This window comes from Ictalurus furcatus, chromosome 29 (genome assembly GCF_023375685.1).
Source record: "Ictalurus furcatus strain D&B chromosome 29, Billie_1.0, whole genome shotgun sequence".
NCBI classification, from domain to species: Eukaryota; Metazoa; Chordata; class Actinopteri; order Siluriformes; family Ictaluridae; genus Ictalurus; species Ictalurus furcatus.
The window spans coordinates 12,903,246-12,915,598 of NC_071283.1; the positions used below are offsets into that span (position 1 = coordinate 12,903,246).

General features: G+C 42.8%; 1 protein-coding gene across 1 annotated transcript in view; it reads right to left on the reverse strand.

The window, feature by feature from the left end:
• Positions 1 to 33: 33 nt before the first annotated feature.
• dctn1a (dynactin 1a) overlaps positions 34 to 12,353 on the reverse strand; it is a 19,491-nt gene continuing 7,171 nt past the window's right edge. The window contains exons 5-27 of the mRNA XM_053619683.1: positions 10,357 to 10,521; positions 9,846 to 10,043; positions 9,540 to 9,744; positions 9,234 to 9,312; positions 8,816 to 8,975; positions 8,425 to 8,529; positions 7,248 to 7,439; positions 7,044 to 7,160; positions 6,807 to 6,959; positions 6,497 to 6,657; positions 6,253 to 6,421; positions 6,025 to 6,093; positions 5,319 to 5,531; positions 5,068 to 5,229; positions 4,840 to 4,971; positions 4,606 to 4,731; positions 4,077 to 4,219; positions 3,789 to 3,955; positions 3,428 to 3,558; positions 2,977 to 3,169; positions 2,791 to 2,864; positions 2,597 to 2,686; positions 34 to 1,605 (exon numbers count right to left, since the gene is read on the reverse strand). Of these exons, the coding sequence (XP_053475658.1) occupies positions 1,468 to 1,605; positions 2,597 to 2,686; positions 2,791 to 2,864; positions 2,977 to 3,169; positions 3,428 to 3,558; positions 3,789 to 3,955; positions 4,077 to 4,219; positions 4,606 to 4,731; positions 4,840 to 4,971; positions 5,068 to 5,229; positions 5,319 to 5,531; positions 6,025 to 6,093; positions 6,253 to 6,421; positions 6,497 to 6,657; positions 6,807 to 6,959; positions 7,044 to 7,160; positions 7,248 to 7,439; positions 8,425 to 8,529; positions 8,816 to 8,975; positions 9,234 to 9,312; positions 9,540 to 9,744; positions 9,846 to 10,043; positions 10,357 to 10,521 (3,342 nt within the window). The 3' untranslated portion in view covers positions 34 to 1,467. The remainder of the gene's footprint in view (positions 1,606 to 2,596; positions 2,687 to 2,790; positions 2,865 to 2,976; positions 3,170 to 3,427; positions 3,559 to 3,788; positions 3,956 to 4,076; positions 4,220 to 4,605; positions 4,732 to 4,839; positions 4,972 to 5,067; positions 5,230 to 5,318; positions 5,532 to 6,024; positions 6,094 to 6,252; positions 6,422 to 6,496; positions 6,658 to 6,806; positions 6,960 to 7,043; positions 7,161 to 7,247; positions 7,440 to 8,424; positions 8,530 to 8,815; positions 8,976 to 9,233; positions 9,313 to 9,539; positions 9,745 to 9,845; positions 10,044 to 10,356; positions 10,522 to 12,353) is intronic.

Below are 12,353 nucleotides of genomic sequence, written 5' to 3' on the forward strand. Positions count from 1 at the left end.
ATTCTTTTTTTTTTTTTTAGTCAAATGGTTCCATTAACACCTGAATGATTTTGTAGAATGAATTCACAGTGGTGCTTGAAAGTTCGTGAACCCTTTTATAAAAGAATTTCCTATATTTCTGCATCGGATATCAATGGAAATACTTGAGAAATTCTTTTTCTTTTTCACTTTTATTCAATGCAAAAATCATTAAATATCTATCGCATTACATGGATTGAGGTTAGCCAGAAATGAAATGATGCAATATTAGTCAAAGGGTGTGAACACGTTTCTTTCTATACCAGCAAAAGACACTTAAATATAACAATAATAATGCCAAGAACATTTTAGCGCATGTTAAAGTGGGAGAGCGGGATTCATTACAACCCGTAATGATTTGGCAGATTCTTACACAGGCAGATTTCCTGCTTGTTATAAATCATGAGCGGGGATTTTGAAAACGCAGAGATGTGTGCCTGGTATCGATTTGGTCCTTTCCGTGTGTTAAAGAGAAATGCGAACGAACGGATTATTTACTATTTAATCATCATCGTCGTCGTCATTTTAACTAGGTGTTTAATGTATCCAAAGGGGAACGTTAATGTGCACGAACACAAGGGATGCACCGTTATGCTCCAGAGTATCGGCCTTAGATAAACGGCAGCATTTTTTTCTTTTTCAGTTTAGTTATTTATTTAATGAGCTGAAATAGAATAACAGCAAGCAGTCTGTTTGTAATAATTAAAAGTGGGGGAAAACAGTATCTGAATAGCACTCAACTCGGATATTAAGATCATATCAAATAAGAAAAAGAAAAAAATTGTGCATCCCTTGTTAATACTATTCTAAAGTGAGCAAGCTTTTATAAAAGGAGTGATATTTAGAATAACCGCTTCCAACACAGACAAAATTTTTTTGCATAAATCTGTAAATACTTTGTTTTCATGGAACTAGCTTTCAGAATTACAAACACGAAGGAACTACGATCTATTTTTTTCCCCGATATAGCTTTAACTTTTTTTTTTTTTTTTGCTAAAATTTAAACCGTACTGTTCCATCTGCTACGCACCTTAAAAATTGCATAAGATTCTCTAAACACTTCATATTCAAGAGAATGACGTCCTAAACGGCAAAGTCATCAGGAGCAGGAGCAATCATTTTTAGTGGTAGTGTTTTAAACATTCAGATTTTTTTTTTCCCACCCATTTAATTTTGGAGGTACAAATCCTTCAGTGTGAGATTTTTTTTTCTCCAAAATTATAATGATCAAGTACAAAAACAAGTTTCTACAAGAAGAGCCTGAATGTCCTTTGACCTTGAATAACCTGAAGCTACTGAACAGAGGTGATTCTCTTTGGTTTGGAAAAGAAATCTGAAAGCCTGGATTGAAGTTCCTGAGAGAAAACAGGAAGTGCTGTGAAAGGGTGTCTCTGATTGGTGGTGGAGGAGTCTTTTCCTGATTGAGGTGGTCCAATGAAATGAAGTGTTTTAGGTCATGAGGAGGTGGTGCACACGCTGAAGCTGGTGCCGTGACAGGAAGAGAGAGTGGGCTTGTTCTTTACCGCGAGCACACGGGATCATCACTTTACCTACCAGTACGGTGCCACACCTCTTCTCCCCCTCCGCCTAGAAGACAGAGAGTCAGACGTAAAAAAAAATAAAATAAAATAAGTCTAATATAAAAATCACAAACACCAACAAGCCTGGCTTAACTGACGTAGATGAGTTTGATTTGTATTATGTATATCTTTGGCTGCTATCTGTTTTTAGTGTACATTTTCTACTTCATGACATTTGAAAAAACTGGACGCCTTAATGTTATTTCTTTACGTCTTCATATGTAAACGATGCTTAAAAATACGGTTTAAAAACCCATTTTTGGTTTTCGTAAAATAATCTGTCAAAGACGTTAACTGAAACTAGGATTTATTTTCCCCCTTTTGAAATACGCTGCGTTCACGCCATGTCGATTCCGACTTGTAAAAAGCGTCCATGTCCTCGTAGAACTCGTAATTACAGCTTGTACGCTAGGAATTTTCGGAGAACTCCGACTTGTACCACCTGAACGCTGCAACATCATGTGGAAACACTCGAATGTAGTTAAGTATTTCTGTGTAATAGTTTGTATAATTGACTGTTATTTATATATATTAATAATGCGAGATTCATCTGAAAATAAACGAACGACGTACGATACAGTCTCGTGGCATTTCGCAGTCGACAACATCGTCGGACTCGTACTCGTTCGTTTAATTCCGAGTCCGAGGACCTGAACGGCTCGGAGTTGAATGTCCTGGTTGTCATCTAGTAATTGCGGTAATTCCGGCATTGACAAAAAGTCTGGTGATGCCGCAGAACCAATCATCAGCCTCGATTTAAACTCCAACATGGGGTGCAGATGCACACTGTAGGCCCCGCCTACTCATTCCCTCACTATCTTACTCTGCTGGCCTTTCTTTACGTCAGTCCTCCAACTCTTTGAGCTCTATGTGAACGCTGCTTGTATCCTTCAGAAAAACTCATGTGTGTTGTATTAACCCCGTACGACTTGAGTATAACATAGCCATGCTAAAACCTTAAGCTCTTGTAAAGAGAAGGAAGTGTGTCTGGTCTTCACCTTGATGAAGGTCGATGACGGGAACGTGGCAAAATCGGTGCGAACTCGAGCTCCCAGCTGTTGGTTTACGACGTGCTCGGATACTTCGTTCTGAGATAGTAAGAGAAACGACGAAATAAGTTAATATAAATATAAAGAAAATGGTATATGCAAATGAACTGCGTTATTCCCAAGTGTGTGTTTACGCTTCTGACCTTTAGTTTGTCTAGAGCGTCACTCAGAGACTGCAGTCTAGCCGTTTGCTCTAGCAGCTGAGCGCTGGCACTTACTGCAGAATGAGACAGAAATGCACAGTTAGTGTTCACACACACATAATGTAGTCTCTCTCTCTCTCACTCACACACACACACACACACACACACACACACACACACACCCACCGGGTGTTTTTCCTGTGATGTCCACGACTTTCACGCCGGCGCTCATCTTAAGCAGGTTGCTCAGCAGGAGGTCCGTTTTCCGGTACAGCGTCCCGGAAACGCCGTCGCTCAGTGAGCCGTCCTTCATCGCACCGGCCATGTTGGGCACGCTTAGAGGAGGAAGGGACGCAAGCTGCGCCTTCATCTTCTCTGCCTGGGGTCAAAGGAGGTTATTGTGCCGATTCTATGATTCTTTGATAACCATTAAACGAGTCTATAACTGTTCATTCAACAATCCTTGATTACAGGGTGACTTGAGGTCCTTCGATTGATTCTTGCAAGATGACTTATTTACTATCCTTCCGATTCATATATGATCTAAGGTTCTATGATTCTATGACAATTGATATGACTCCTTGAATAATATATTTTATCGAAAGATTCCGTGAATCTTCTATCGTGTGTTAGTCACCTTGAGTCTGTAGTTTTCGTTCTTCAGGTGTTTGATTGCGAACCTCTGAACATCCATTTGCTGCTTCAGAAGAGGTGAATCCACCACCTGCACAGTACCTGATACATTCGCTATACCAGAGACCACACCTCCTGTGACCACACACACACACCGCATATCCAGTACATTCAACGATCAAACAATAGTTAAGCCTACAGGATGTAATCAGTGTGAGTCAGTGGCTAGTCAGAGCAGCCTCAGCAAAGCTTTTCCAGTTACTAAGACTGGAAACACACTTCTGCTACTCTTTTGAAGTACAGGAGGTGAAATAACTTGGGTTTTTAGATGTAGTTCGTCTATCCTAACCGAGAGTGCCCATCACCTGTAGCGCCTCCTGTGACGATAGACGCGATGCCGGATGCTGGTGTTCCACGCAGCCCTTCGATAGTCATGCGTGATTGGCTGTTGAGTCTCTGTTTAAGCTCTGCTTTCTCTGCCTCCAGCTGGTCAATATCAGCCTGCAGTGCATCCATGGTCTCCTCAAACTCCCTGTCCCCACACACACACACACACAAATAACTCATAATAATAATAATAATAATAAGAGATGAAAAAAAGAGAATGTTTCTTAAAAGACACACACACACAGAGAGACAGACACATAACGCACTTCTCCTTTTTCTTCAGCAGCGTGTTTGTCTCGTCCAGTTTGGTCTGGATCTTCTCCACTCGTTCATCTGCGTCTTTAGTAGACGTGTCCAACTTCTTCTCCAGCAAACTCAGACGCACGTTCGCCTCACTTAACTCCTCCCCCTGAGAGAGAGAGAGAGACAGAGAGAGAGGAACGGGCGATGATGAGAAGAGAGTAAAAGGAAGATAAGAAATTAAAAGGTCAGGATTTCGAGAGCTGCTGCAGAAAAGGCGCGGCAGGTTTTCGCCATTTTTTTTTTTTTTAGATTCTGAAAACACGAGCCGAAAATCTCACTGGAAAAAGTTAGGATTGTAAGATGTAACAGAAATATCACATCGTCGTAGAACGTTTTTCTTTTTTGTCACCTAATGACTTTTTTGTAAAACGTATTATTCTGTACAGAAAATGTTACATCGTTACATACAAATAGAACAAGCTGCGAGTTACTTTAAACTAGTAACGTGACTTATTGCACGGTCGTTACTTGGCTCAGGGTTTTGTGTCTCACCTTGATCTTGAGGGACTTCTTAAGTTCCTTGATGACCGTCTCTCTGTCCTCCAGTTTGAGGCCGAGTCCTTCTGCATCGGTGATCTCAGCTCTCAGAGCAGCAGAACGCACCTCCACAGGGGGAGGCTGTAACACACACACACAATTTATAGTGCATCTGTAGTACTTATTTTAAGATTCTGAAAATTGTGGCCAGAAAGGTGTGCGTCTCTCGTGTGCGTCTGTGAATCTCACCACATGTTGCGGTTTCTCAGAATCATACTCTCCCTCTTGCATGGCGGTGGCCATCTTGTTCATGGTTGCTATGACAGCGCTGCATGACTGGCGCAGGCACTCACGTGGGTTTTGATCAAGAGAACCGTAAATCTAAGCACACACACAGTTTGTTATCGAAATACACAAACGCCTCTGTTCATTTCCACACCGCAGCTCAGTGTCGCATTAAGGAAAGTGTGTTTTTACCCGCTCCACCGCTTTAAAGACTCCATCCTCGAGTGTGGGCGCGCCGAGCCCCTCCTGCTCCGACAGGGTAGCGATGAGTTGAGCTCCTGCTGCTGCGGTCTCCTGGAGCACTGCGACTACACAACTCAGCTGCTTCCTGCTTTCCACCAGCGCCTCACCCACCTACTCACACACACGAATATGAATATAAACACACACTGATACGTGTAAAAAGGTACATACATATGGATGGAACACACGCATGCTCTCACCTGAGGAGGGTAAGAGAGTGCGGCAGGTATCCCAGGAGCATCAGTCCCAGGCATCCTCCTGCGGATTTTCTTACAGAACTGACGAATGTCTCCACAGGAAGTGTCCAGGTCCTTCAGCAGCAACGTAAGCTCCACCCCTTCCTGCCCAGGTTGCAGGAAGGAACGCAGGCGCCCCAGCTCTGCCCCCATACAGTCCAGGGCACTCTGTATAAACTGATGGGAGAGAGACAGAAACAGTTATTAAAATTGCACAGCAAGAACAGCCATCTTTATGGGGCTGGACAAGTCGTGCTAAAGATGGCTTTTATCTGGTGTACAGTGTTGGTGAAGGTATCATTAAAAGTGGTGCACAGGTGTTCATGAAGAAGTCATTCAGGTGTTACTAAAGACAGCTTATCATGTGTACAGGTATCGGAAAGGCACCTCTCAGGTGCTATACAGGTGTTATACAGGTGTTGCTGAAGGCGATTCATCTGGTGTACAGGTGTTGCTGAAGGCGATTCATCTAGTGTACAGGTGTTGCTGAAGGCGATTCATCTGGTGTACAGGTGTTGCTGAAGGCGATTCATCTGGTGTACAGGTGTTGCTGAAGGTGTTTCATCTGGTGTACCGGTGTTTTATCTTCTTTACAGGTGTTGCTGAAGGTGTCGTTGCAGGTGGTGTATATGTGTTGCTGAAAGTTTAGTTACAATCACTCGGTGCATACCTTGATGTGGTCTGCCAGCTGCACGGTGCAGTCTTCAGTCTGGTCAGCCAGGTGGATGCTGTACAGTTGCTAGAACAGGAAAATGCATGAAAGATCCAACTCAATGTGTGATAGGGTATCCGTGTGCATGTGTACTCACAGCTTTTAAAATACATAATTTTTTAAAACTCCGCTGTGTGTATCCAATATCTAGTATTAATGAGCAGAGAATGGTACGTACGTACGTACCTGGTAGAATTTGATGGCCTTGGTGAGAGGCTCCACTTGCACCGTCTCATCTAGTTGATCTTTATGCAGCAGCTCAATGAGGAAGTCAAGAGAACGCTCGTGTACGCTCATCTCAGAGTGCAGCGTCCCCATCCGCTTAAACACATCCACACTGCACTGGTTTAGTGCCCTGAGAGCAGAAGAGAAACGTTATGTTTTTTTCCCCGAGGTGTGTAATCCACGTTCGCGTGTCGGTAATACGTACTGCTCGTATTTGCGCAGGGTGGCCTGTAGCATTGTGAGGGAATACACAAGTCCTGAAGCAAAGCTCAGCTGCTCCCCCGCGGATCCACGCAGCCCACTGCGCTCTGTAACGTTCTCGTTTAGATCAAACTTCTCCTGGGCTTGTTTACTGATCAACTCCGCCTGCAGAAGCACAGAGAAAATAATCATCGGTATTAATCTTCGGATCCGGGGTTCGCGCCAACGAATGGTGAGAACAATCCTGCGCGTAATTCTCGAGCGTTCCTGATGATTATCCGTACTCGTTAAGCCTCCTAACACTGCTGTAGTACCTTACAGATGAGTCTGGGGATGAGTAGTAGCACCAGGATGCAGTCGTGATCTCCTCCGTGCCTCAGGAAGGAGTCGGGCATGAACGACGTGAGCAGTGACACTTGCCTGTTGGCCTGCTGCACCTCCATCTTACGCAGCTCCATCTCAATGGCCTTCAAACAAAAACATCATGAAAGATGGACAGTGTATATGTATAATGTATCAAATCAGAGCTGGATCCAGAGAGGAAGCAGTACCTTGGCGTAAGCTTTGGTCTCCGCGAATTTGATCTTGAAGTCGAAAAGCTCGGCAGGAGGCTGCTGGAGCTGCTCGGCTGTGGCGCTCTGCTGATTGGTCAGCTCTCGGTTCACTTCCTGTTTTTCGAGAGGAGAAAATGGCTAAGGGTAGGAAATTACAGGCCGGTACATCTATCGATTCTATGCGACTCCGCCATGTCTGACCTGTAGGTGAGTGGTGAGCTCCCGGTATTTGCTGATGGTCTGTTGATAATCGGCCACAGTCTCCTGAGCCGCTTCCACTCTCTTGTTGGCCTCTCGGACTCGAGCTCCTGCCAGGTCCAGCTGCTCGCGCAGTTCCAGCTCTGTCTCTCGCGCGTTCTCCTGCAGCTCATCGTTCATCTCGTTTATCGCTTCCTACAGGACCAGAATAAAAACAGAGTAGAGGACATGTTTTTCTTGTCGTTTCATTTTAGACCGTGTATGACCAGTATTTCAGTTCTCTATATGAGCTTTTGTCTGCGTTTATGCAGTTTTGTATGTATATGTGTATATTATATTATGAGTCAATCATTATGTTTTGCTTAGTATATCAGCATGTTACGTAAACCAGACCATTCAGTTACGTACACTACCGGTCAAAAGTTTGGGGACACTTGACAGAAATGTTTCTCATGACCTTAAAAAACTTTAAGGTGTGTGATTAAATGTTTGAAATCGGTGTTGTAGACAAAAATATAATCGTGCCGACGTATACATTTCTTTCATTACACTAAAACAGACATTTTATTTACAAAAAAAATATATTATATTTTTAAACAGGCGAGCGACTAGGAGTGAAATATTCCGAAAAGCAGCCGATAAGTGTCCAGCGTAGGTGGGAACTCCTTTAATACTGTTTAAAAAGCATTTCAGGGAAATTCCTCAAGAAATCAGGTGAGAAAACGCCAAGGATACATTTCTGGAAATTCTAGGCGGAAAAGCGTCTACGTTTTTATTTTAATCACAACATAATTCCCACAGTTCCATTTGTTTTATTCCAGACTTTTGATGACTTAATTATTATTATTATTATTATTATTATTATTATCATCATCATTATAAAATTAGGGGGAAAAAAAATTCTCTTTTATTTAAAAATAAAGAATAACTGTGTCTAAACTTTTGACTGGTAACGTATATTATTTTGAGTCAATTTTTTTTTCAGTAAATCAGTACTATAGTCAATATACAAACATATACAGTAGGTCTGGACTGTAAACGACATAACTTATTTTTTAGCGTTCAATTTCAATTTGCATTGCGTATTTTATCCTTCACACGGATTCTATTTGAATTTAAGTTCCCTGTATACCTCGGTACCTGGAGAGTAAATTATATCAAAACGTTACGTGTGTCTTACCAAATCGGTGACGGTCTCTCTCAGCTCTCTCACTTTCTCCTCCAGATCCAGATTTCTCTCGGTCAGAGTTTCAACCATCTCTTCTGCTCCCAGCGCAGCATCCACCTAGAACACCCCGTACCTCTTTTTCACTATCTAAAATGTATATATTAACCGGGAGCTCATTAACAAATTCCTAACCGCATAACTGAACCCGCACTGTAACTTTAACTGGGTTCCATATTTAAATACCAGCACTGAGAAAATATTGAAAGTTGCAAGGCATCTGTAGACATGACTGCAAAATCATTAGGATGTAAAATAAAATAAAAACACATCTCTCTATACTGTGCGTACGTAGTAAAATGCACCGTGACATTACAATTCTAAGATTTTTGTCCTTTTTTCAGACCTGCTCTTTCAGCTCGTCGATGGTGGCCTCGGCCTGCTTCATCTCCTCTTGCATTTTCTCCTTCTGCACTCTCAGAGTCTCGAGCTCAGAGTTCTTCTTCTCCATATGCTTCTGCAGCTTCACGTGCTCCTGCTTCTCAGATGATGACAGGTCACGCATCCTGGGTACAAAGCCAACAAGCAGCTGTTAGAATAGCTTTGTTTGTTTTTGTTTTTAAAAAATGCTGGACACGGGATGCTGTAGGAAATAAACAGGAATCCAGTTTGAATGTATATTTAATTGGTTGCAAAAGGGAAAGAATCCATAGAGCAGAATTTACAATAAGCAGACCAAAAAAAAAAAAACACCAATAAAACAAAGATTTGATTGGATGATGAGCTTTGAGCCATGTCCGTCTACAGAATACTGAAATGCTCACCTGACCAGTGCCTCTTTCAGTCGTGCGTTCTGTTCCTCCAGCTGTTTCACCTGATAACTCGAGGCTGCACCGTCTGAACCTGTACATGGAAGGGAAAAAAAAATCAAGAAACAAGAACAAGAGAGTCAAACGTGAGAAGAATCATTAACTGAACTGTCCAAAAAATAAAAAATAAAAAAAATCGGCATCCTACAGCGTTTTCCGTTATTGGTTATCACGCGATAATCCCATACAAATGTTACACAGATCAATTATTTTCGTAGTAGAAGTCTGTTAATGGTGTACAGCGTCGTGCGCGTCTCCAACCTTTCTCTTCAATCTCGTGTTTAAGGATCTCCAGGTCCATGGTCAACTCCTCCACTTTCTCCTTCAGACTCTCCACCTCTTGCTGCAGAGACTCCACCCTTTCCTCTGCCATTTCTTTATCCAGAGTGGCCATCTCGATAGCGTCTGCCGTGTCTGCCATCTCTTCCATGTAGCGGTCTTTAGCTTCCTGAGCCTCACGCGCTTCCTGCACACACACACGCACGCAGAAATATGTCTCAATGATAAAGTTGCTATGATGTACTAAATTTACTTGGTTCACATCTAAATAACCAGCCGGTTTCCTACCTTCTTGGCCTCTTTGAGTTGTTTTTGCAGTTCGTTCTGCTGCTCCTGCATTTTGCTCTTCCACTCCTGCAGCTGCTCCAGCTGGATCTTGTGCTTCTCGAGTTCCTTCAGCTTGGCTTTGTCCTCTGTCCGCTTTATACGGAGAGTCTCCAGCTTCTCCTCGAGATCCTTCACCTGAGCACGCAGAGCCTCCTCCTCCTGAAACAGAGGCGAAGAGAGAACCGATCGACCTGTTCAACATTAATTCACAAACGAAGAGGAAGTGGGATTAACAGAGGACACTTAAGGATTAAAAGTAAAGAAACAGAGGAATGAGATGGATAAGGAAACGTAAAAAGCTACTTTCTGTGTGAGCATGTGTCCGCTTCTCTGCCTCTCTGCCTTGTGTTTGTTTTGTGGTTACATCTGAAGTGTATTTTTGTTAGTATATAAGAAAAATTATTATAATATGTATGGTATGAAGTGAATAGGAAAGATTTCTTCATTATCCCCTCCCCCCACCCATTCTCACTTTGCTGGAGATAGAGGGAGCAGGGCCGCTGGGGGCCTCACTAGTGGTCCTGCTGGGCTGTGGCATCATGGGAGCCCCCAATGCACTCTGGGAAGGAGTGGCAGGTTCGTTCTCCAGCAAGACTGATCCCGAGAGATCCGAGCCAGCGCTGGAGGGACGGCTGGGCTGTAGGGGAGAGAGATAACAAGGAAGAAGCATAGGGAGAGAAGGAGAGAGAGAGAAAAAAAACCACAACAGAAATAAACATAAGAAAAGAAGGGAGAAAAGGGGGAAGAGAGAGGAGGGGAAAGACGGGAAATAAAAAGAGAGGCGGTAAATATACAGCATATTCGTGCTGTTTTTGCTAGTTCATTACAAAATATAGACAGGCTTTATTTCAATTCCTCGCCTCAGTACACAAGAAGAGACCGTGTGATTGTCCTCTGTGATGATTACAGGCTGGAATGAAAACCCACAGTGCCACCAGAACAGCCAAAAGATTTTAAAAAACAAACAAACAAACAAACAATACCAAAAAAAAAAAACAGTTCCATGTGACTTCCCCTGAGAAGTAAGAGTCACCGACCGTGCTCAGGGTAACTCCATATAAAAGCACCATACAGCTCAGTCATGGGAGGGAACGCTGGGATTAAATGAAATCTATATAAATATATATATTTTTTTTCCAGAATCATGCATTTCCTGGACATTTACAGAAGAGTCTTTCCGCAGCACCTGCAGGACTGGGCTGTACCACCACGTTAGGTGACGTAGGGGAGTTTCGGGACTTTAGGACATACCGTTATGAGGGAGGGGAGGGAGCTGGAGTAGGAGAGTCGTCCCGGAGTATTCCACTGTACATCAATACAGGGCGTATATTAGCTCGCGTACTCGGAGTGTTAATAAATCTAGACTGAAAGGATACTTTAAGGGTGTAAACTGTTCTAAGAGTGACCGCAGTGGAAGACATGCGTTTGTGAATTACTGCATTTCCCAGAGTCCCTAGCTGGTTGTGTTCAGGCTCACCTTGGTACTACGGCGCACAGCGGCCTGGAGGAGAAGACATCGGGGGGGAACATACGGGTAAGGGAGAAAAAAAGCACAGGGAAAAGAGAGAGAGAGAGAGAGAGAGAGAGAGAGAGAGAGAGAGAAAGAGAGAAAGAGAGAGAGAGCAAGCAAATGGGAGAGAGAAAGAAGTAAAGAAAGACAAGTCAGGGTGAGAAAGCAAGAAAGAAAAATGAGAGAGAGAGAGAGAGAGAGAGAGAGAGAGAGAGAGAGAGAGAGAGAGAGACAGAAAATACAAATGAAGGACAGAGAGCAGGCAAGAGACCGAATGTGTGAAAGAAAAAGGAAAACGAGGTGAGACAATTCAAGCAAGCAAAAAAAAAAAAAAAGGAAGTAAGAAGCGAGAGACCGTGTGCATGAACGCACAAAAGGAGAAAGAGAGAAGGGGGTAAAAGGAGGGAAAGAAACAGACCAGGCATTTCAAAGGCAGAAATACACAGGAGTGAGCAACAACAGCATTATTCATTCTCAGACATGAAGTACATGCAGCTCAGGTTTAGCATTTCGCCCTGTTGCGACATCACATTATCTCCTTATTATAAACGCTACAGTGGAACATCATAACATCACACTGACAAATGATTTCTGACCAAATGTCACTGATCCACAAGGTGATGAGTGCGTTGCTGTAATGAAAACATAACTCCGAATGTAACCGGCAGATGAATCGTAAACATAGAGCCAATGTGACGGGACCAAAAAAATAAACTTTAAAAAAGAGGGGACAAAAATAATAAGAACACCACATGATCATGGATCCATTCCATGGTGAACTAAACCAAGTGAGATGACACCAAAAACCAGTGGACAAAAAAAACAAAAAACACTTAAACAGCTGTACCTTCTTTGTAGTTACAGTCTTTTACATCGTGTTAGCAAATACACACACACACACACACACACACACACACAAAAGAGATTAAAAACACATATATTGATATATCTGTTGAATA